Source organism: Drosophila navojoa, chromosome X, assembly GCF_054131105.1.
Source record: "Drosophila navojoa isolate 15081-1374.11 chromosome X, UAZ_NAV_1.0, whole genome shotgun sequence".
NCBI lineage: Eukaryota > Metazoa > Arthropoda > Insecta > Diptera > Drosophilidae > Drosophila > Drosophila navojoa.
Window position 1 is genome coordinate 3,516,773 of NC_142895.1, and position 25,642 is coordinate 3,542,414.

At 38.4% G+C, this 25,642-nt stretch overlaps 3 protein-coding genes across 5 annotated transcripts in view; 1 reads left to right on the forward strand and 2 right to left on the reverse strand.

Moving 5' to 3' along the window:
• Nucleotides 1–3,051: 3,051 nt before the first annotated feature.
• LOC115565093 (casein kinase I) lies at nucleotides 3,052–5,694 on the reverse strand. Its single transcript, XM_030390079.2, has 3 exons — nucleotides 5,327–5,694; nucleotides 4,324–5,098; nucleotides 3,052–4,203 (listed from the first exon to the last, which is right to left on the reverse strand). Exons 1-3 carry the CDS (start codon nucleotides 5,403–5,405, stop codon nucleotides 4,026–4,028), a joined length of 1,032 nt encoding a protein of 343 aa, XP_030245939.1. The 5' UTR covers nucleotides 5,406–5,694; the 3' UTR covers nucleotides 3,052–4,025.
• A 917-nt stretch (nucleotides 5,695–6,611) lies between these two features.
• Top3beta (DNA topoisomerase 3-beta) lies at nucleotides 6,612–11,215 on the reverse strand. Its single transcript, XM_030390078.2, has 5 exons — nucleotides 10,699–11,215; nucleotides 9,739–10,483; nucleotides 8,602–9,652; nucleotides 7,077–7,470; nucleotides 6,612–7,002 (listed from the first exon to the last, which is right to left on the reverse strand). The coding sequence occupies exons 1-5, from the start codon at nucleotides 10,787–10,789 to the stop codon at nucleotides 6,710–6,712; spliced, it is 2,574 nt and encodes an 857-aa protein (XP_030245938.1). The 5' UTR covers nucleotides 10,790–11,215; the 3' UTR covers nucleotides 6,612–6,709.
• Nucleotides 11,216–11,807: 592 nt separating this feature from the next.
• Ptp10D (Protein tyrosine phosphatase 10D) overlaps nucleotides 11,808–25,642 on the forward strand; it is a 66,094-nt gene continuing 52,259 nt past the window's right edge. For 2 of the 3 annotated variants that reach the window (XM_089263161.1, XM_089263160.1), the window contains exons 1-2: nucleotides 11,808–12,114; nucleotides 13,656–14,110. In XM_089263161.1, the coding sequence (XP_089119287.1) occupies nucleotides 13,937–14,110 (174 nt within the window). In that variant the 5' untranslated portion in view covers nucleotides 11,808–12,114; nucleotides 13,656–13,936. The remainder of the gene's footprint in view (nucleotides 12,115–13,655; nucleotides 14,111–25,642) is intronic. The other variant, XM_089263162.1, reaches the window with a different exon arrangement.

Here is a 25,642-nt window from a genome sequence, read left to right on the forward strand (position 1 = left end):
TGCAAAATACAAATACAAATGAAGCAAATAATTGGGTGGCAAGCGTTGAAAACAAACAAAATGAAGTGAAATTGAAATGGAGCAAAGCAAAATAAGCATCAAGCGGAGGATGATGCTGTAAAGATTTGAAGCGCTGGAGGAGATGGAAGAGGAAGCGGAAGCGGAATCTAGGATGTTTCTTATTATTAATTTAAATTCAATACTAAACATTTAAGACGATGACGAAAACAAAGCAAACATTATAATGAAGGATAATATCTAAATGGAACTCACACACACACGCCAATTTTCATATATATATATAAATACACACACACACACACACACTTACACAAAAGAGCAAAACACTTAGCCTAATAAAAGCAAAAAACAAAACTATATAAATATATATGTATGTATATGTATATGTATATGAATATACATATATATAGATATATATATATATGATATAACAATGCAAAAATATATATTATATATGTATATAATGCAATACACACACACACACACACATACATACATAGATACATATATACACATTCAAATGTTTCTCGCGTGTAAAAATATGCATAAAAAACATTTATATATATATATATATATATATATATATATATATATATATATATATATATATATATTATATATATATATATATATATATATCTATATATATATATATATATATATATATATATATATATATATATTGATATTGATTTCACTAAAACAGACATAAAACGCAATAAAAATCTGAATAAATAAAACATGCGAGCGCTAGGCCAAGCGAGAGGGGAGAAAAATATATGAAAACAAAAACCTTAAAAAAAAAAAAAAACACAAAAATTTAAAAAAAAAAACGCAAAACTGCAAATAAATGTTTGCATTGTAAGCCGTAATAATTATAAACGATAACTTATATTTAATTTTTTGAATTACATCAATAAATATGTTGAAATTAAAATTAAAATGTAATATTCTCATTTTTATTCCTGAAACTACGGGAAATTTGGATTAAATTATGAAAGAATAGATAGTAGATTGATATGTTTATATAAAGATCGATAGTGGATAATAATATTATAGATGAATATGGATGGACAGATAGGACAAATAGGTCGATAGGTAGACAGTAAGAAATTTGTATGAGAGGCGCATCAATGGACGGATAGATATGTCAACACATAGATAAAGTAGATGAAGCGTAGTACTTACATATACATATAGACAGATATATGATTGAAAGACAGATAGATAGAAGAAGATAATAGAATTGAAAGACAATTAGAGAAGATAATGTTCTATAATATTATATATGTAGATTAAATGATGATTGAGATCCTTTACAGATATAAAACAGAATGCAAGTTTGATATAGAACCCATTCTATAGACCAGAGAATGGTTAGATAAAAAAAAACCTAATTGAATGTAGTCTGCTTATGATAGACCAAAATAGTTGATGAAAATTTCCAGCTAATCCATTTTACCATTCGATATACAAGAAATATATTCTACTATAATTCCTATTAACTCAATTTGTGGCCTGATTCGTAATTGAAATTGACTCTCCTAAAACAGAGCTGAAGGTATACTTTTTTTTCATTTCCAGCCAGCTCCTAACTTTTTGTTTTTATCAACAAAAAACGGAAGATTGCGAGTGGCAATAAAAATAAACACACGATTGTAAAGTTGATTCATGTGAAAAGTTGATTCGGATGTTTACCAAATCTGAATCTAGAGTTTGTTTTCGTTTAATTGGCAAACATGTGGCTCAGGTAGTGGTGTCTCCACCCTAGACGACGTTGCCCAATAGTCGTCGAAGCGTCGCCAGTCAATGAAACATAAACAAATACAAGAGTAGCCATATCTCATCTTTCTATAGCTGACGAAAGATCGAATAACTAAAGCGCTGGCTCAACAACTGGATCGAAAATATGTTTATATATACAGCTTAATGGGTGGGTAACATTGACATGTAATAAAAGAGTGGAAAGTCACATATACATATAGGATTTTCTCGTTACCAGGCGCTGCTCGGCTTCCCAGATTTGCTGCGATTTTCTGCAGAAACCCGTATAGAAACCTATATAGAGCCAATAAACAGAACAGCTCAATTGGTATTATGTATATAGTAGGCTTAGAAGCTGTTGAGTCAATCAATCAATATAAATAATCTACTTTTTACTATAGTTTCAATCAGTTTTCGTTGAATCAATCAGTCCATCTATTAGTCAATCAACCCAGTAAGTTCTATAAACTAATCCTATAACTTTTTTCGCCACTTCTAATCCATCAACAAATCTATGAATCAACCTAAATGCTGAATAAACAATTTACAGTTGTTTTCTCAATCAATCTATGTTGGAATTGTTTTCAACTTCAACTTTTTCATTCAACTCGTAAATTGAAAATATGTCGTGCATTTTGTTGGGGACTTTTTTTTTTGTAATTTTCTTGTTGTTTGTTTTTATTTGTAAACTTTCTCATAATAATAGATTACAATATTACAATTGTTTGTTATATTACATACTCGTATGCTTAATGCATAAATTTTTAATTGTATTTATTCATAATTTATATAATTTGTTTTTGTTTTTTTTTTAATTTTTTAAGAATTTTTTTCTTTTAAGTTATTATTATGTTTTATTATTATTATTATTGATCTTGCTTTTGCTTTCAGTTCAGAAAAAAAAAAATAAATGTGGGAAAGATGAAAATTTCGAAATTTTATGAAATTATAATTTGCGCAATGTTTTTTTTTTTTTTTTTTTCACGTTTTTTGATTCACGATTGGTTTAACATGGAGTAGAATGTGCAAAATACATATATAATAATATATTCTGGTTGATTTGATGATTTTTCGTTGCTATTGCGGATAAAACGAAGAATTTTTGTTTTGTGCTCGTCCTTCAAGACTTATGAAAATAAGGAAAAAGTTATAAAAATGAGAAAAGGCGAACTCGATGCAGTGTCAAATGTGTGTGTGTGGGGGGCGTGGTAGGCTTAAGGAGCGGGGGCGGAATTGTGCACCTGATTAGACCAACGTTTAATACAATTTCTCTTCTCTTTTTTTTTTTTTTTGTTTGCAGTTAATTTTGTGTAACTTAAGCGATTGCAAAGGGGGTAAGAAGAAAAAAGAAAACATCATCCGCGCTTCAAATTTGTTTGTGTTAGCTAATACAACTAATTGTGTGTGTGTATGAATGAGTGTTTATGATACGATATATATATACGTATGTATATATAGACACCAATACACATGCATATACATACATATATATACATATATATCTTCACATGTACTATGCATATATACGCCTATACATATACATATACATATATATGCCTGCCCTGGATCTAGTCTCTGTTAACAGACCCAACTATATCATTGATAACAACTATATAGAATATATACATATGTATATGTATACACATATGTTTATTGTATATTTAAATGTGTATGTGTGTGTGTGTGTTTGTGTTTGTGTTCTCGTGTGCATTGCAGGAGCCAATGAGTCCTGATGGGAAAACAGAGTGGGGGGGAGGGGGTGGAAACGGGGAGTTCTATCTCTGTAACATTAAATTCTATATACATATAATAGCTGCTGCCCTTGCACTTGTTATAAAAATAAACTACATACATATATATGTATATACATATATGTATATACGCACATGTATATTTATACAAATATATATGTATATACATACATATATATATATATTACAAATTGTTGCTGATGTTGCTGCTGTTGTTGTTATATATGCATATCTCTCTCTCATCTACTAATCCTGGTTAGCTCGTCCTGCAATGCAGCCAGTGCTGTTACTTTTTTCTTATCTTCCATTTTTTTTTTTTTGCTTTTGTTTTTTTCTTGTTGTTTATTCGATTATAGTTTTTTTTTTTGTTTTTTGTTTTTTTTTTTAATTTGTTTTTATTTTTATTTCTTTTCTGTTTTACTTGTTTTCCTTTATATTTTGATGTGTTATCCTGTTGCTGCTATTAAAATCGCTCTGAACGAGCATCGTTTAGTCGGCCAATGTGTTTGGCTTGCTGCCGCTCTGCTTCTCCTTGTCACGTTCGGCACGCTGCTCCGGCGTCAGCATATTATCCGCGCTCTGCTGCTGATTCTGATGGGTCTTCTGCTTCAGCATTGTCCAGTCATAGATATAATCATACTGATGGTTCAACGTACGGAACAAAATGCTGTCAAATCGAAAACAAATCAAATCAATTAAAGGTTCTCATTGACAGACAGACAGGCAGACAGACAGACAGATAGAGAGAGAGAGAGAGAGTGAGAGTGAGAGAGCGAGAATCACTTACCGGAACAATTGACGCAAATACATGTAATCGGGCGCCTCCTCGAAGCGCAAACTGCGGCAGTAATTCAAATACATTGAGAATTCAGCCGGATACCCCTTGCAGAGCACCTCAATGGGCGTGGACATTTTCTTCTCAGAGATTTTATCATATTTCTGCTTCTTGTTAGTCGCCTTCATGCCCTGCCAGGGCAGGACGCCCCGATTGAAGTACATCATCACATAGCCAAGCGACTCCATGTCGTCGCGACGGGACTGCTCGATGCCAACGTGGGCATTGATCGAGGCATAGCGTGCTGTGCCAGTCAAGTTCTTCTCCTCACGGTAAGGTATATGTATGCGCTTATGAGGATCACGGAATTTCTTAGCCAGTCCAAAGTCAATGAGGAACAGCTTGTTGCAATGACGTCCAATGCCCATGAGAAAGTTGTCGGGCTTGATGTCGCGATGAATGAAGCACTTATTGTGCACATACTCTAAACGTCCGATCATCTGATCGACCAGCATTAACACCGTCTTAATGGTAAAGTGACGTGTGCAAAAATTAAAGAGATCCTCGAGCGAGGGTCCCAACAGATCCATAACCAATATATTAAAGTTCTTCTCATTGCCATAGTAGCGAATGCGCGGAATGCCCACACCTCCGCTGAGGACGCGATAGAGCTTGTACTCGTAGAGTAGCTGAGGATGGCGGGCATTGGTTGCCTCCATCTTGATGGCGACCTCCTCGCCGCATTGCATGCTCATGCCCAAATAGATGTCGCCAAAGGAGCCACTTCCTAAAGTCAAATTTCAAATTAAAATTTACATTGTACAATTTTCAATTTGCATTTCACAACTTTCATAGCACAAATCACAAAAACACAAATGCATAAATTCACAAAATTCACAAAATACACAAAATCAGAAATCAAAAATCCAGGCAAACTGCATTTGGCCCTGACCCTCGAAAAAAAAAATGGGGCAACTGCTGCTAAATATCTAAATGGATGGTTGGCTACACTTACCTATTTTGCGTATGATTCTGTATTTTTCGCCCACGACTATCCCGGAACGATGGTTCGTCATCTTGATGAGCTTGTCCATTGCAAACGTTGATGGCTAAACTGCTCGAGGGGTTAGGGGGACGACGATGGCTGGCAATATTGGATTTACGAAAATTTTAAACAAACTGATCTGTGTGTAACGTGAGTGTGGTATTTAATTGTACACTGGCTGTACTGTTAAGAGTCGCAGTATGCCTTTGCCTGCGCGCTGCTCAATTCGTTTGATGTTGTATTTTCTATCTGTCGAAATCTTTATAAATTTCTTTAGACAAGAGCAATGTTAGTGATGGGACTGTGTGACAATAACAGACGGACACAAACAGCTGTTATCGGCAACGACCTTGCGTTTCGTGAGTTATCGCACAATGAATTAGCATATGCAACGAACAAATTAATCGTTCACAGTCTGCACGAATGTCGATATTTTTTTATACTGGTATAGACGCGAAACGTTTATATGTTTGGTATACAAATAATTTTCGAGCTTAAAAAAAAAGATCAATCTGACGTATACAACTACTACTGCTTCATGCTTTTGAAGTAATTGTTATTATTGTTGTTTTCAATTTAGGTATGCCACACTTGTGAGGACAAAATAATTGGATAGGCAGGTGAAAGTATCGATATTTTCTTCAGTCACCTGCCCTTGATTTGAGCTCGTGCCTTGCAAAAAAGCTAAAACTTTAATATGCACTCGTTAACATAGATTGTCACATATATTTATAACAATATGCAAATATTGTAGTAATTGCTAGCCACGAATAGCGCATATAGAAGTTTCATTAGGTACTGCAAATTAATCGTTTAGGGCACATTGCACGATCGATACTTATTATTGTTAGAATATGGAGGTATTTAACGTTTGAAAAATACTAAATTTAAATCACCCGTTTACCAGGTATTGATTATTAATATGTTTCAAATGTCACTCAAATACATAATGCAATGCTTAAAACTTGTCAGAAGAAATAATTAATATTAATTGAAGGGTAAACGCAACATAGGTTTCGGAGGGACGGTGGCCTAATGAATATACGTTCTTCGAATGTGTAATTCAATTAATATTCTGAGACACAAAATGCTATACAAAATCGCAGTTTATAGCTCTTGAGCAGCTTTAAGTATCAAATATATTCACTAAATACATGTACGTATATACTGGGATCCAAGCTCATTAAAATTACTCAACACTGTTTGGCTTCAAGTGGCTTAACCCTGAGCCAAAAAAGAACATCATCAATTGTAATTCTATTTATACAAATTTTGTTTATTTACTGCCAAGTCTCGATTTCTAGATTAGTTAAATGCAAATTGAATTAGAGGCCAGTGTTGGGCAGTGTTTGATCAAACAAAATATGCAGCCAGTTGTGCCATTTTATCCTTTGGCGGGCGTCCACCATGTCGTCCGCCACGTGCGTTGCCAGCGCCTGGGCCGGCAGCGCCGCCGCCGCCACGCGAGGGACCGCCACTGCGCACCTGACGCGAGGCGACCGCCCGATGCTTCTCAACCAGGTGGGAAAATTCGCTAGAGCAGAAAACGCAGCCGCTTTTCTCCTCGCTGCCATCCTTGAATTTCGATTTATCCGATTTGTAGACCACATTCACCAGCTGTGCTCCACACTCGCTGCACTTGTTCTCTGCCAGGAGCGAGGAGTAATCACAATCATATTTCAATTTCAGTTCAGACAGATGGCTAATGGATAAAACTCACCTTCGACTGTTATTTTGGTGGCACCTTTGAAGCAATTGATGATCACATCACAGCGATTGCAGCCCAGCTTCCAGGTGGGCGACAGTGTGCAATCGAGTACCAATACGCCCGTCTCGCACTCCACGCAACTGGATATGCCCAGCGTGTTGAGCGAGTGAGGGCAGGTGGGATGCGTACAGGTGTTGCAGCCGCCGAATTTCGGCATATCCCTGAACGGCGGATGATTGTAGCAATACGGGCAGAACGGAAACGAGCGACCCTTCACGCCCGTCGAGAACGCCAGCAGACCGAAATCGTCCAGGGGACACTTGAATTCCCGATAAACCTTCACATTGCCATTGGGCAGCGTATAGTTGTCGTCGCAGTGCGAGCAGTACAGGCGAGCGGGCTTCGTCTGCGAAAGAGATGGCAATAGAAGAGCCAGTTGTAAATCAATTCGAATGGATGAACTATGACTAAATTAAGTAGAGCTTGCTATGGCTAGTCTGGCAAGCTTGAAATGTTATCTGCTCGGTTTATCTACTTTATCTTTCACTATAGCTACATAACTTGATATATTCCTTATGTACATATTCACGTTTCGCAGCGTACTCCAAGTCTATATTTCTAGGCTAATCTTTGACCATGGCTAATTAATCTAAGCTATCTATCTATCTATATACATTTATGATAAGTCTTAGCGTTATTTATTGTACATATTCATAAATTTCTCTGCTCTCAATCATCTATTATCTATTTGTCATCTACCTTCCAAATCACCCCATACATAGATGCTCTCTCTGTCTCACCATCCATATCCTTAAATATATCTTTGTCTATTTCTTTTTTTTTATATATATTCTATGTTTATCCAATATCCTTGATCTACCCCTCACCTATAATACCTCTCTGCATCCATGTATACATGCATTGCTCTCTCTCTCTCTCTTTGTATATCTATCACTTCACATCTATACTTTTTGTTATCTGTGATAAATCTACACATACTCATTAATATATATATATTACCCGTATACATTTTCTTATCCTATCTCTATCTATAGAATCATAAATATCATATATATACCCCCCCTCTCTCTCTCTCTCTCTCTCTCTTTCTATCAGCTCAACATATTTCTCCCCATTTCCATCTATATAGCTACATTCTTCTATGTCTATTACTTTCTTTTTATATTTGTTCTATATTAGTATCCATAGACCCAGATTTTTTATCTTATCTCTGTCAATATCGTTATTTTCTTATCTCTATCTCTATAAATATATCGTTTCTTATCCCTACGCATCTTTATATCTGTTGGGCTTATCGATATCCAAATTGATTCATCTCATGTCTATACACACATATTATTCTTTAGCTCTAATATATAATCATACCTATAAGCAGCACTCTACCACTCTCTCTCTCTCTTTCTGCCTTCAGCAAAATATGCATTACTATCTGTTTCCACCTTTTATGTAGACATACATAGATATCATTTCCCACATCTCTATATATATATACATTCTCTTCTCTATGTCTATATACCTGTATATACTTCATGTATCTACGACATTTGCCGCATCGTGAATGCGCTTTTCCCGACTCGGCCAGCGGCGAAAAGGATGACTCGAAGAGCATATCCATGCTGGCGATGTTCTGCACAAAGTAGACGAATTTCAGCTTAAAGATTTTGATGGCATGTCGCAGGACATCATTGAAGTCCGCCGATCCTTTGGCAATGAGCGTGAGCATGCGCTCCACTTCGGAGCGCATCGTGGGCAGCACCAACTCCGGATCGATCTTCTGATAGCCGTGCACCAGGACAATGCCCAATGTCGTCGGTATCAGCTTGCGTCCCGTCTCGATCTTCACGTAGTTGCGCTGACAGATGTTGTTGATGTGCACGGGTATGGAGGCATCGGTGCCGATGCCGTGCTGTTCCATTAACGTGATCAGCTCCGCTTCCGTCAGATAGTCGGGCGGACCAGTTTGGCTTTCGGCCAGGCGCACATCATTGATGGCCACCTGTGTGCCCTGAACGAATGGCGGCATTGCCTCATCCTTGCCGAAGGCCTGCCAGGTCATGACTTTCGTGAAGCCCGCATCCAGCAGGACATTCGCCGTGCACGTGAACGTCTCGAGGCCAACTTTCAGCTTGGCCGTTGTCGTGCGATACTTCAGATCACGCGATATGGTGCCCATAAAGTGACGGCAAATGAACTCGTAAACCCGCCAGGTGTCCCGATCGAAGTCGTTGCGCTGGCCCAGCTTCATGGGCGTTATCGGCGGATGGTCGCCCGCATCTTTGCCCTTGCGCGGTGTTTGAAAATCGCTCGAAATGGCGCGAGCCTCGTCGCCGAAATCGCCCGACGGCTGCAGCAGCCGCAGCACGGCGTGCAGATCAAAGTTCTCCGGATACTGATTGGTCTCTGTGCGCGGATAGCTGATATAGCCCTGAGTATATAGACGCTCCGCAATTTGCATGGCCTGAAACGGACCAATGCCCAAGCCAGAGCTGCAGATTCGCATCAGCTCCACCGTGTTCAAGGCCTGAGGCTTGCTCTTAAATGCCTCCTTGCTGCTAACGCTCTCCACGCTAGAGAGAGAGAAAAAAGAGAGAGAGAGAGAGAGAAAGAGAGCGATATTATGTGAGTCAGAGATGCGAATTGAGGCTTCACTTACGTCGCCTCCTTGTGCTCCTTGACGCGATTCAGCAGCATGATGGCAATATTCTTTTTGAAGACACGCCCGCGCGCCCACTCGAGCGTTACCTCCGGCTGGCCGGCAAGCAGTTGCAAATACCAAAAGGTTTCGGGCTTAAACAATTGTATATCGTCGTGTCGCTTCACACAGAAGCCCAACGTCGGCGTCTGACAGGGGCCGTAGGAGATGAGCGATGAGTCCAGATCGCCGTAGCGGCCCTGAAAGAATTTCGTTTGAAAGCGCGTAAAGGCACAGCCGATACGCAGATCCAGCTCCTGTCGTGCATCCACAGATTTGGCCTCGTTCTCATTGGGATGTCCCAGCGACTCCATCGCGCCCTTGATATCCTTGTCCGTGATGGCCGAGAAGTGCGCGCGATATGTGACATTTTTGCTGTACACATTGTGTATGACGTGCTGCACTGCATCCATCACTTCGAAACAGATGTTTTCGCCCTCTTTGTCGCAATCGAGCCACAAGACGAGATAGTCACAACCGCGAGCTTCATGCGACAGAAACGAACGCATCTGCTGCTTGGGATTGCATTCCTTTTTCTCTGTTGGGCAATCGAACAGCTGGACGGGATCCACTTTATCCCATGAGGTATATTTGCTAATAAAATCGAGCGACATCACATGGCCGCAGACCGAGGTCATGCGGAAGTGTACGTTCCCCTCGTTACGAAAGGGTCCGGTCCATTCGTGAGTGGAGCAACCGTTGTTCCCTGTTTATATAGAGGGTATATTGTATGAATAAATTTACATATATGTATATATTTGTATATCTGTATCGATGAGCAGATGCTTAGATTGTCGGCTATTAGACAGAAGTTTAAGCACATAGCGTTAGCCTGAGACAAGCTCTTCAGTTGATCAATCAGCGCACTTCCCATCAATCAGATTAACAGCTAATTTGTTATTATTATTTAACGTCTCTAACCTCGCTTTGCCGTGCAGCGTCCATTGGAGAGAATGCCGGCAAGGGACGCAGCCAGCGAAGGCTTCTCGGCCACCATCAGTACGCTCTTCATGGCCTAAATGTGTTGATGATGACACCTATTACTACTACTTCTGCTCCACCTCCTCCTCCTCTCTCGCTCACTCGCTCTCACTGGCGCTCGCTGTCTTTGCACAATGGGAGATGATTCTTGTTTTTAGCGACACTCATAGATTAATCTACATGTGTATGCGTATATACGTGTATGTAAGTGTTTGTGTGTATGCGTCTGTGTGGAAGCTGCTGCCGGTCTTTTTCTCTTTTTGATTGTGTTGCCGTAAATCTTTGTATTGCCGCGTCTTATCGCACTTGTTTTCAATACTCGTTTAAACGGACGCGTTCAACTTTAATACAAAGTTTATATTCGGCAAATAAATATAAACGCAGAGGGTATTTGCAAAAAAAACCGTGCAGCCTTGGCTCGAGTTAGTGGTGCGCAAAAAATTAAAGAAACACTAAAAATAGGGATGCAAGTATCGTATCGATAGTCTCGTTGCGTGCAATAAGCCGATTAGGGCACGGCACTATGCCTATTTACATATCGATCTTCACGCGAATCATCGGTATTGTCCAACACTAAAATTTAAATTCAAATTATATTTTAATATTTTTAGATATACGAGTGTGCAAACATTTTTTATTTAATTAGCCTATCATTTAATGCTTATGTTTTTTCATTTAATTTATGAAATAAATTAAAATAATATCAATGAATACATATCTTTAAATATAACAAGTATGATGTAAGTTATATATTTATATATTCTATTATATTCTGACTGCGTACGGCAACTTTTCAAAACGGCAGCTTTCAATTTAAAATTGTTAATAAGGAGTTAGCCAGCACTGCCGTTGACAAATTTGAAATCACGCGCCAAGTATGGCAACGCTGCTACAGAAACATCCACCCAGCGCACCGGGAGCCATCTCCCACACAAACGCTAAAGCCTATATACATAAGCGCATACACACACGCACACAAACACTTAAAATACACGCACGCAGACACTTGCTCAGCCGACTTGCGATGCAGGCAGCGCAGCCACCGCTACAAAGCCCGATGCTCAGTCGAGTTTTGGCCGTGAACGTGTTCAGTTACGTGTCGCAGTTTCATCGTCGTCCGTTTTCTGTTTTGCCGCTGTGCTTGTCCGTCGCGGTCGTCGTCACCGTCGTGTATGTTTACGTTTGTATGTGTGTGCTTCTGCGTCTGAGTGTACGTTTTTTGTTGTTTTTTTGTTGTATGTTTGTGTTGTTTTTTTTTGGCGACGGTTAGCAAAATAAATTTGAACGCAGCTACATATTTATAAATATATGAAAGCACACATACATAGATATATGTTTAAATATTGTACAAGAAAAGTTCGTGTCATTAATATATATTAACATACACACATACTACTTTTTTGTTTTTGGCCAAGAAATGAGTAGCAAAGCGTAGCGCAGCAGCAGCAGCAGTCGCTGTAAAGTAAAAGCAGAAATTGAGAGTTTTTGTCGCAACAACAAAAGCTACAACAACAACACACCTACGCAACACTAGCAACACCGGCAGCATAAGCCGTTTTTTTTTGTTTGTGTCGCCGCACCGCCGCCTCCTCTTCCTTCTCTTGCCTTTGCGTGCCGTCGCTTTCTTTTGCGTGCCAATGCACTGCCTCCCCCTCGCACTAAAGCGCGCTCTGTTGGCGCCGTTTTGCAATCGTCTCTCGGTTTCTACTCCTTAGTTTATTTCTCTTTATTTGAAAAAAAAAAACTTTTTTAAATTTCACCAGTGTTTGTGAATGAATTTGACAAACATTGTGGTGCTTAAACAATGTTTATTATTGTTGTATATACTTATGTACTTATGTACATGTATATATGTAAATATGTGTATTCAAATTGTGGTTAGAAACTTGTCCCAAATTCGCTTAAAAACAAAATTTACCCAAAAAACTTGTTTTCTGAGCTTTGCATTGTTATTGTTTACTTGCCGTTTCTCAAGCTCTAAAGTTGATTAGCTATTGCTGTTGTTGTAGTTCTATTAATGAACAGAACAATGGCTTAAGCTTAGCTTGGGTCTCTTTGTCTCTATCTCTTTCTCTCTTAGATTGTCTATTTTACGAGAGCGCGTGTAAAATCTGCCATCATTCACGGTTTGCCCCGTTCTTCTTCTTCACCATTTACTATGTGTGCTTGGTTCTCTCGCACTCTTTTGCTCTCTGTTGTTCTCTCGTTCCGATGCAACCAGAAACAGAGTTGAAGGCCTTTTTTGCATACGGCAATGTTATTAACAATCACCAACAACTCGACCCTAGACAGCTTTAACGTAAAAACCAAAAAATACAGGTTTCTGTAAAAGTTGTTGATTTCTTTTTATTGGTATTTACTATAAATATACACACTCACACGCACGCTCGCACGAATATGCATACATGTTTCGTATGTATGTATGGTTTTGCTGTTCAGCTTTTTGGTGCTGTGACGTCATATTTGCTCTGTGGAAACTGACAAATTTTAATGCAATAACATTAACAAAAAGAAATAAATACCTATAAAAAAAATCGAAAGCTTGGCCAACAAACAGAAACAGAAAACCGTTGGCGCAGGCGCCGCTGCCTCCCATAACGCACATTGCAAGAAGAAGCAGAGAGGCAGATAGGGGCAGCAAGTGAGCGAGCGAGGGAGCGCTATTGATCAACAACAGCAAAAAGCTGCGCTGAGCTCGGCTTGAAAGCTGCTCTCATACAAACTAACACATACACATTAACACACATACACAAATACATTACTCGTATGCTCACACACAGATGTGTTTGCTTGTCTAGTTGGCGCTCTTGCGCTTATGTGTAGACTTGTATGCGTTGTAAATGCACAACTCTTTTTCTCTCTCTCCCTCTCACGCTCCAATATTTACTCTCTCACAGAATGACGCGCGGAAAGTTAATACAAAAATAATTAAGTTGTAATTGCAAAACAAACAGCAAAAAGAAAACAAAACAAAAACAAACGATGAATCTGCTTAAAACAAAAACTACTCCCGTTTCGAAAATGTCGAAAATTAAAAGAAATTAGCCAAAGTGCATTGATAAAGTCAAAAAGCAAAACGGAGCAAGCAAAAATTATTAAAAATAATAACTGAAACAACAGCGTTCAGATAGCAACAGAAAGCAACAAGCAACAACAACAGCAACAAGACGGCCACAAAATGTTGGACACGCTAAGCAAAGCAACAACGAGAATTCGACTCAAAAGGCAGCAGCAACAGAAACAGCCGAAAGCCACAGCAACAACAATAACTACGACAAGATCAACAATAACAACAGCTCGGCAACATTGTTGGCTATGGAGCTTCGCGTTTTTGGCTGCATTTTGTGTACAGGTAAGCAACAGAGTTCCTTTATGTTTAGATACAATGTTTACAGGCTGAACTTTTTTCTGCTTAGGTGCAATATGCAGTCCTATAAGCATGGGCCTATGTTTGGTTTAAATACAATTTATATACACATACATATGTATATGCATATAAGCACTTAACCCTTTGAGGACACTGTGCAATATTTAGAATGTTCTAGTTTTATTGTTGGTTTTAAACTACGCACTAAGGGGTTAACTGAGGGGTTAGCTCAGCAACATTATGCTATAGCAACATACATACATACAACGGCAAGAAGAACAGCATGCACATAAGAGACGCGAAAAATCACAGCTGCACTTGCTGCGTTCTCATGCTGGTCTCTTGTGCTTGTTGTTGTTGTTGTTGTTGCGGCTGCCTTTATTATTGTTGCTAGTGGAGGAGCGCATATTTCCCATGTTAATTCAATTCAATTTTGGATTTTTTTTTTCGTTTCGCATTGCGTTTTATGTTTGTTGTTTTTTTTCTTATGCTACTTGCAAAACTTGTCTTCTAGCCGAGCGCAGCGTATAGCGGGTGTTGTTTGGTGTGAAAGCGTATGTGTGTAGGAGAGGAGGTGGGGTAATTTCGGTATTGTTCTCTTCTCTGTTGTACTCTTTTTCGCTAGAGACCTTGAGCATTGGCAGAGTCGATTGGTGTGAATGAGATGGAAATAGTCGCAGCCAACCAATGAATATGCATACCACGAGATGCGAACCAATACGCGGATACAAATACAGTTATAAGCACATATACGAGAATACAGATGCATGCGAATCAAAGATACGTTCGGCTTATGGCTAGATCGTGATATCGATTGCATAATGACATAATCTTTACATATTGAAAATGAAAGATCAGACGAGAAGCAGTCGTATATGGTTTATAGCTGGTGGTTTTAGTCTAGTTACCTTAAGTTATTTGTTGTGCAAGTTCGTTCTAGTTCCTTAACTTATTATTTATGATAATTGTGATTTATTGGACGAACTTCAATTTGAATGATAATGAGCTTTTGGCAAGATGTTTCAGCGGCACAATGGCAGGCCGTTAGGAGCTTGTGAGTCGGAGTCATTAAAATAAATAGCCGAACAAATTAATGATTTTTTTTTTTTTTTTTTTGCATTTTATTTCATTTTTTTGCTGAAGCTAACAAATGAACGTCACGTAGCTCTAATAAAGAATAAAATAAAATACTCTGGGCGAGCATGTTTAAGTCGTTTGTGTTTAGTGCTTAGATTAACATTTAGTCATGATTGTATAATCGAACTTGCGAATTAGCTTGCATTAGCTCTAGTCACTTGACTAGAGAGTTCGATTTGAAAGGTCTGTTTGCTGTGGCCTAAATCCATTGAAAATGACGATAGAGGGTATATTGTTTTTATGAAAATGCATGTGACTGTATGGGAAAGAGGCGTGGCTGCGCGTATAAATTAAATGTATATTATTTTATTGATCAATATGATGCGATGAGTTGAACAATATATATAACCTATCTCTATTGCTTATTATCGATAAATATCGATATTTTACATGGACCCCAAATACTATGTGACTAAGATGTGATACCCTTATCTCATTGCAAGTTAAGTGAGTGAGATTATATGTATGTAAGACTTATACACCTATCTGCTTATCTAGTAAAATATTCAATTGATTCAAATAGCATCTGCTCGGGGTACCGCCCAGTCGGTCACTTCCGTCTAGAACTTTCTTACTTGTTCTATTTGGGTTGGTTTTTTGTTAGTTACTTCCGCTGATCCATCACAGTAAATTGTTATTATTGTTGGGCTTGTTGCTGTCGTTTGTCTATTCGATAAATGAACGCAAATATTTATCATTTAGTCACATACCACGAATTGAAATTGCTTTGCATTGTGCTCGAGCGTCATGGCCCAAAAGTCACGTCTGCCGCACGGCGCTTTGAACAGACCCCAACTTGAATATACCTATAAACAACAACCATATATGCCATATAAAAAACAACCTTAAATATTCTTATATAAAAGGTTTTTAATCTGCAAAGCATTGCACTCGCGCCTGGTTCACCGAACTGGCCCAAAAAATTTGTGGCTTTCTTCTGCTGGTGTAGGTGTTGCTTACGATATTTTTGGATAAGTCTTCTGAAATGAAGAAAAAGATAAAACTTTTTCTAGATTTACACTGAAAGAAAAAGGCTGAAAAATTATATCTACCCTAGATAACTATATCTAGATAAAGATACATATACATTTACAGATACAGATACAGATACAGGTGCAGATACATTTACAGATACAGATACAGATACAAATACAGATACAGATACAGATACAGATACAGATACAGATACAGATACAGATACAGATACAGATACAGATACAGATACAGATACAGATACAGATACAGATACAGATACAGACACAGATACAGATACAGATACAGATACAGATACAGATACAGGTGCAGGTACATTTACAGATACAGATACAGATACAGATACAAATACAGATACAGATGCAAATACAGATACAGATACAGGTGCAGCTACAGATACAGATACAGATACAGATACAGATACAGATACAGATACAGATACAGATACAGATACAGATACAGATACAGATACAGATACAGATACAGATACAGATACAGATACAGATACAGATACAGATACAGATACAGATACAGATACAGATACAGATACAGATACAGATACAGATACAGATACAGATACAGATACAGATACAGATACAGATACAGATACAGATACAGATACAGATACAGATACAGATACAGATACAGATACAGATACAGATACAGATACAGATACAGATACAGATACAGATACAGATACAGATACAGATACAGATACAGATACAGATACAGATACAGATACAATTTAAGCTGCGGATATGTGAGCTGAAACGGATGCGTGGTAAATTAAGCGCTAAGTGCGGCCCAATTTGAAGCAAATACAAAAACTGCAGAGAAGAAGAAGCAAACACAAAATACAAAATTAAATAAACATAAAAACAATTAAACAGACGAGGCCAACAGAAAAATGAAAACAAAAACGAAACGAGATACAAATGCGATTCGCTTTGGATTTTTCGGCTTTGGCTATGGATTTGGGCTGCAATTGGTTTTGGCTTTTCGTCTGGGTGGGGAGGACGTCTGGCTAATTTGGGGGCGTGGCACGGGCTGCTGCACGGCAATTAAATGCACGGCCGCAAAAGACAAAAGGCAAGGGACACAGATGCGTGTCGCAGATAAGAGCGACAAGCACTGACACTCTCTCCCTCACGCTCTCTCTCTCCCGTTCTCTGTCTCTCTCCTCTCATCCATTATAAGTCCAACGGCACGTGTCGAGCTGGCCTAAAGAAACAGTCAACAACAACAACTGAAACAGACGCAGAGCAGACCACTTGAAAAATTGAAGAAGAGCTGCGAAATGCGGCTGATTACAAAATGTTGAGCACAGACACACACACATATACGCACACACACACGCACAGACTTTGCAGTGGAAAGAGCTGGAAGAGAGCTTTTCAATTAGTGCAGCCCTGACCAGACAGAGGCAGACGCAGCGACTGACTGACTGACTGAGTGACTTAATGACTGACTTAATGGCTGACTGACTGCCTAGCGATTGACACCCGGCGAATGCGTTACGCATGATCAAAATATGGCTCGAGAATAGATGGATAGAGCTGAAGAGAGTAAGAGTTGTAGGTGATATGAGATACTGTACGAAGAGAGAGAGAGAGAGAGAGAGAGACAGAGAGAGGGAAAGACAGAAAGAGACTGAGAGAAAGAGACTGAGAGAAAGAGACGGAAAGAGAGAGGGAGAGACAGACAGAGAGAGAGAGAGAGAAAGAAAGAGATCGAATCAAAGACTATGAAATATGAATAGAAGCGTTAGAGATATAGAGGAGAGAGAGAGAGAGAGAGAGAGAGAGAGAGAGAGAGAGAGAGAGAGAGAGAGAGAGAGAGAGAGAGAGAGAAAGAGATCGAATCAAAGACTAAGAAATATAAACAGAAGAATTAGAGATATAGGAAAGGCGTAGAATGGAAAAGAGAGAGAGAAAGGCAAATGGAAAGAAAAAGATGGGTATATAGAGATAAAGTGTGAGAGAGAGGTGAGGGACATCGAAGAGTAAGGAGTGGCAAAGGACCCCTTCCGGATGCGATAGAAAGCTAATTGAAGAGTAAACGAGAGAGGTAGTTGGAGATATAGAGAGAGACAGAGAGAGAAAGACATGAGCGACATGAATAGAAGAGTAAAATGAGAGAGCGGCGGATAAGAAGGGTGAGTGGAGAGAGAAGGGTAAATGGGAAGAGAAAGGTAAATAAAGAGAAAAAAGTGGTAGATAGAGAGGGAGGGACAAACACACATCGTGAAAGAGAGAGAAAGATAGGGAAGAGAAGAAAAAAATCGAGGGAGTTACATAGAGGGATTGAAAACGGGAAAACAGAAGTCAAAGTCAAAGTCAAAGGAGGAAGAATAAAGTCAACGCAATTACAAAAAAAAAACTTTATAAAATATGAACCAAAAATTTGGCAAATCAAAAAGTTAATTGAATAAAACAAAAATCAGCTAATTAGAACGTGAGTAGGAACCAGTTCTCTGCTGAAAGGAACCAGTTCTGACCTACAGAACCACTGAGAACTAGAGAGCTGAGAAGAAAGCTAATAAATTTCAATGGAAATCTAGATGCATGATGTAGACAGAGACGCGACAACTGGCAACTGGAGTATGGTATCTATGCAGCATCTGGCATCTGGCATGCGGCAATCTGGGATCTGGCATCTGGCGCTGGCGCTGGCGATGGCAATGGGCGACGGGAACAAGTTCATGTCTCCAGCCAAACGGGGAGCTACGAATGCAGTTGATGCGTGCGCCATAAGCCAAAAATAGAGCGACAAAATCAACAAGAGCTTCTTCTGCCGGAAATGTGCCATCAAAATGCGAAAAGATGCAAAGAAAACTAGAGAAAGACAGCGAAACAGAGAGAAAGAGAGAGAGAGAGAGAGAGAGAGAGAGAGAGAGAGAGAGAGAGAGAGAGAGAGAGAGAGAGAGAGAGAGCGAGAGGGACTAGGAAAATGCAGGAGAAAAATATGAAACAGGCGAAACGACTTTAAAGTAGACATCGGAAATGGCAAACGCCACTTGATTTAGGCTCATGCAGGAATCATGCATCTATATATGACTAAATATATATATATGTGTGTGTGTTTATATGTATAGCATTTGCCGACTCGCTTTCAAGTGTTGACAGACAGATAAACAGCTCTGCGAAACCATTGCGGAAGTATTTTGAACACAAATCAATTGCACGACAGACTCTAGTAAAAGTAGAAAAGAAATCGCTAAGTGAGCTCCGTGCTGTATGGGCGAAGCTAAGACATACCCTGTAGGAAGTAGGTACCTAAGCGAAGCACAGGTCTGGAGTAAATGAGAAATCATAAGTAATTTATGTCAAAACGATAATTATTGATTTTCATTAAAATAAAAGATTTATATCTATAATTTAAAGTCCTATACTGTTATAATTGACATGTTGTATCGTTATATTAACATATTGTACTATTATATTAGTATGTTAAGCTAAGATCGATGAGTTAAATATAAACTATAGCAACAATCGATAAACTACGTTATCGACGTATGTAGTTTCAGTTGTTGATCGATAAATAAGAGAGCAAAATTCTTAAGTTTGGTTCAAAACTTGTTAGCTAGACATGAATTGAACGCGGAATGATCAACATGATAAACGTTTATGATTATTATGATTATCTATTTATCGAATAGCTATGGAAGAAGTTAAGTAGCAATTCGATAAATCGATAAATAATCATAAAAGTTGATAATTCTACTTTCGATTGAAGTCTAGCTTACAGATTTCGAGCCGAATTCATATATAGATTTTAAAGGGCTTTCGGCTACCCGCTCTCTCGTCGCTTACAGGGTATTTTGGAGTATGTGAGCAGCCATTGTAGTATTTGAAGTAATCGTAAAAATTCTTAATGCCCAAATTACTCAGCAAACGCTGTCTCACACACTCACACACACACGTACAATGTGAGGGTGATTTTTGGTGTAGTTTCAGCTCATATGTATGTGTGTCTGTGTTTGTGTGTGCAAAAGTCGCTTAATATTTAGTTGTATGTTGTAAGTGTAGCATGAATCATGCATTTGTATGATGAACTGTTCGGACTTTTTCGTTTTTTTTTATTTTATGTTATTCTTTTTTCTTTTTTGACTGAACTAAAGCGCCGAGGGTAAACCGCCCTCAACTTCACTGGCCGTCCTCAGTCCTGTCCTGCCCTGCCCTGCCCTGCGCTGCCCTCTCGTCACCTAATCCACCTTCGCTCCCTTGGCTGCCCACACCTTTCTCTGATGGTCTTTCCCTAACAGTTCCATCAGCTGGGCTTTGGGATTCGCGTCACCCCTCGAGACGTTAGTTTTTGCACCCACTTGAACGTTATTAAAGTCATTAGATACACTGGCATACACATACATATGTATGTGCACATACACATACATGCGAACATGTACATACATGATATGAGCGAAAAGTCGAAGTTTATATCGAAATAATACACTTCAAGTTAAATTTTATTGGATGACTTATTAGAGCAACTATTAGGTGATATACTAATTAGAAATTATCCCTTATAACATTATGGATAAATACTTTCTAAAGCAAGAAATGTTCCATTCTCAGTTCGTCCATCTATACATATATCTAGTAAATCTCAGGTCTCAGGTCTCTGCTGTCATTTGATCTTTTGAACTTCATTTCTTTTATCTTTCCCTTCAAAGATAACTCAATTTGGTATTTCAGCCTCGAAAAGTATATTTGAACTCCATAAATCTTATGCAGGCCAATAATTTCTTTCTGCTTCCGCATTACATCTACATCTGGCACTCATCTAGCTATTTTTCTTCGAGTGTACACTCGCTTTTCGCTCTCTAATTACAGTTGCCATACTCAGAAAAACTTTGTGTAATGTCCAAAATGAAAGCGCACAGAAAATAAAAGATAGAAGCAAAAAAAAAAAAGACTCATCATAAAATCATGAACCAAAATTTGAGCTGTTGAGCTGATTCTGGTGCGTTCCGGCTGACTTTGTAATAGATAATAAATTGCTAGATGTGTGGTTGTGTTTTAATATCAGTTCAATCTAACGAAAGAACCTCGACTATATATGTTTCTCTATACTAATATTATAAATATTAATGTTATCAATATTTGCAAATGGAAAATTTCTCAGCAAGAATATTTGGAATAAAATCGACACGATATTATAATGATATTACTAATGAATGAGCGAAGCTGATAATTATATTGAATACTATAATAATGACAATGATGATGAGAAAGTTTATATCAGTGTCAATGCCAATGACAATGCCAATGACAGTGACAATCAAAAAGTGTCAACGAAAATGTCAATGACAATGATAATGATAATGATAATGATAATGATAATGATAATGATAATGATAATGATAATGATAATGATAATGACAATGATAATGATAATGATAATGATAATGATAATGATAATGATAATGATAATGATAATGATAATGATAATGATAATGACAATGACAATGATAATGACAATGACAATGACAATGACAATGACAATGACAATGACAATGATAATGATACTGACTATGATAATGACTATAATAATGAATATGAATATGAATATGAATATAAATATGAATATGACTATGAATATGAACATGAATATGAATATGAATATGAATATGAATATAAATATGAATATGAATATGAATATGAAAAGGAATATGAATATGAATATGAATATGACTATGAAAAGGAATATGAAAAGGAATATGAATATAAATATGAATATGAAAAGGAATATGAATATGAACATGAATATGAATATGAATATGAATATGACTAGGACTATGATTATGACCATGATAATGACTATAACTATGGTAAAGATGATGATATCAATAATGATAACTATACTGAATATAACAATATAATCAAATTCTCTATATAAAAAAGTAACAATAATATTCGTAAAAATATATATTCATATACTTTGAGAAATTGCATAATTGCAGCAATATTAAATATTTCAATAATGAGAATTTTTTTAAATTAAAAAAAAAAAAAACAACTTGAATTAAAAATCGATTTCCTCAGCCGCGATGAAACGCTAGCCATGTGCAATGGGCTATGCATAATACTAAAAAATATATACATATATGCGTGTGTATATAGCATGCTCGACTAGGCCATGCCCTGTAAACAGATGGGTGGGTATTATCATGGAAAGAGAAACAAGTTTGGATGTTCGAGGGAGCGTGCTAAACTTCTGTTTTATCTTTGTTTGCTTAAACATTTCAATTAACTTGCAGCCTTTCAACTACCTGCTTTATAGACTATTTTCACTGGGTATTCTGAGAAGAAAAGGAAGCCGAGACAAAAGAAAAACTATAAACAATATCAAAAACATGCAGTGGGAAAATGCACAGCTCGCTGTTTGCTTAATTGAAATTTATTGAGTGCGCATTGCAATTGTTGTTTGTTGTTGTTGTTGTTGTTGCTTGTTGGTGTTCAGTTGCCCATGTGCCGCGCTACTTCGGGTGCGAACTGCAGCCTCTGTGCACGCTGAGAATGTTATGATTACAGGATATTGCCCCTTGACTTTATTATTTCTGATTTGCCTATGCGGCCACCTCTGGCCGTTCTGTCCGCTCTGTCCGCTCTGTCCGCTCTGTCCGCTCCGTCCGCTCCCCTTAGCTCATCGTACACCTACATCTTTGCCTCATTGGGCCGCTGTCTGACTGGCCATTTGGTATTCTTGATATAGCATAGCAGCTCATTGCACTCTATATTGACTAATCACAAGTATCACTTTACAATGAACTCTACAATAAACTTTGCAATGAACTCTATGCAACTATGATGACCTGCATTGCTCATACACTACGAAACACTTATATCAACACAAGTCAATCAATCAACACTTATTGAATCATATCATTGTGCAAAGCTAGTTCGAAGCAATCCATAAGATTGGCTAATTTACAATTACGAATGTCAATCATCATCAATCGAGGCTTAAACTCTATGAGTAAACAGCTCTCTAGCTATTCAATCAAGTGTTCCATGCAATATTATCTGTATCAATCCTTGTCAATCATTGGTGTAGTACCTTTATCAATCATCATCAATCATATTCTAATATGAAACCTTAGACAGTCTCTATGCGAAGCACTCCGTAAACCCCTTTCAATCACATATTCAATGCTCCATTACCAGCATCAATCAGCATCAATCGCAGACGATTGCAAGCAACATTGCACAGCCAGCGGCAATTGTCGCTATCAATCACCATCAATCATGACGTGATGAGCACGTAATACCCATCATATGTTATAGGTTTGATTGACAACTGTCAGTTGTTTGCCTTTTGTGGAAGTCGGGTTCATGTCAGTGCTGCCATTCGAGCATCATATCTAATTGCCAGTGTGGCCAGACTGATTGACACCTGCTGCTGTAGTTCGCTCTGTGGCAAGAGACTCACATGTGCGGAGAAACTTTTGCCCAACTGTCAGTGTCTAATTTTCTGACTCGCTTTGCTCCCGACGAACTGTCAATCAGCTGCGTTGACAGTCGAGTTGAGTGGCCAGACGGAGGTGAATGAGTGTTTGAATGGCTGACTGAATAACTCATGTATTCACTGGGGGGTATGAATTAAACAGCAAAACACTCAAATAATCAATTTGTTGGCATTTTTTTTTTTTCATCTCAAGTGAATTTTAGAATACACAAAGTGTTTGGAGTGCTTTCTTTGAATACTCATTCATGCCGTGGAGGGCGAGTATATTAGCTTTTGTGGCAATTCCTCAGCTAGTTTGGGACTTTAAATTTGAAACATCCCCCAATTTATGAGGCTGAACGAGTATTATGCAGCTGTTGACCCCCAACTTACTCGCTCTTGCTTGGCCCATGAATCATTTGAATGAGTTTCAAGTCCATTCAGTTGAATTTCGTAACTCTGAACGAAGCATTTATGCTTTTAAATTATTTTGCTAGACAAATGCTAAATGTTTATGGGCCTCGAAACTCATTCACACACACGCAGACAAACGCACACACACACGCACTTAATCATAGACGCACTCACGCACTCCCACACTCATTGAGGCATTGAATGGACTCACGATCGGAACATTTGGCTGGGCAGGGTGTGAATTCATTTGTAGTTTTAATTATTAGTTTCTGCTGTCATTTGGCCATGGAAAACGGCGAGGCTTTTGGAATGGGGTGCGGAATAATATGGCACTGGGTAGGGTATATACATATATATATATATATATAGAGAGAGAGAGAGACATATGTATGTATAGTCGGAACGAGCTCAGGAAATGCGTGCCATGTACACATAATGACCGATTTCGAGTTATCGGGGTGACTTTCAGTTTCTTAACCTCGCCTCTACCCTGTAGCCTCTGGCCTCGCTTGTCCCACCCCGCTGGTAGAGCTCATCTACCCACCCACCCTTCCACAGATCCCCTCCGTTCAGCATTGACCTTGATGTGCGTTGATAGCGGAAACCTCAAAGCGAACGCTAACTCAATCAACTTCCTCTTCAGCTCTCAGCCCTCAGCTGGAGCATGAAAATGGATAACCAATCGAGGCTGGAGAATCGGGATAGACCACAGAATACCTGACCGATAAACTAATTAAGTGTGCACAAAGATCTAAAGGCAGTTCAAAATTACAGTGAACAGATATTCAAACTAACTGCAGGAAAACTAAAAACTAAGTAAAGCTACATTGGATCTACATATGTATGTGTGTGTATTTATCTCTTGTAAAATCTGCTCTATATACAAGAGAGAATAACTACCATGATGATAGTAATCGACTGACAGAGAAGCTTTTCTTAACCTTAGCTCAAACGACTCTACAAGGTAATCTCGTCAGACCAAGCTGAAAGAGACTCAGCTAGAGAAAGCTGAGTCTTCTCTAAGGAATGAATCACTCTCAAAAGTCCTTTCCTTCAATAGGAGAGTTTACTAGTAATTATTGATAGACTAAGCGTTAGCTTCGAGCTCTCAAATAGATTGAGCTTGAAAAGAGCATAGACTAAGCTAGACTAAGCTGAAATGGACTTAGCTTGAAAAGCTGAGGCTTCTCTTAGCAAAAAACTTCTCTTAAGAGACCTTTCCTGCAATGTGAGACTTTAATTATTGATAAGACTCCTCTTGAAAGAGAGAGAGAGAGAGAGAGAGAGGGAGTGAGAGAGAGAAAGAGAGTACCTTTGCTTATCCCAAATAGACAAAGCTAGTGATACAAGCTCTCCTCTACAAATACCTTCCTGTTTCTGCTTAAATAGTTCTGAGCTACGCGAAAATAGCGTAGAGTTCCTGCCGTAGACATTCCAATTTCAGAAGCCCTACGGCTTTGCCTCGTGGCCCAGCTGAGTTAATGTGCACAACGCCTTTTGCATTTCAAGGACTCGCAATTTATTAAA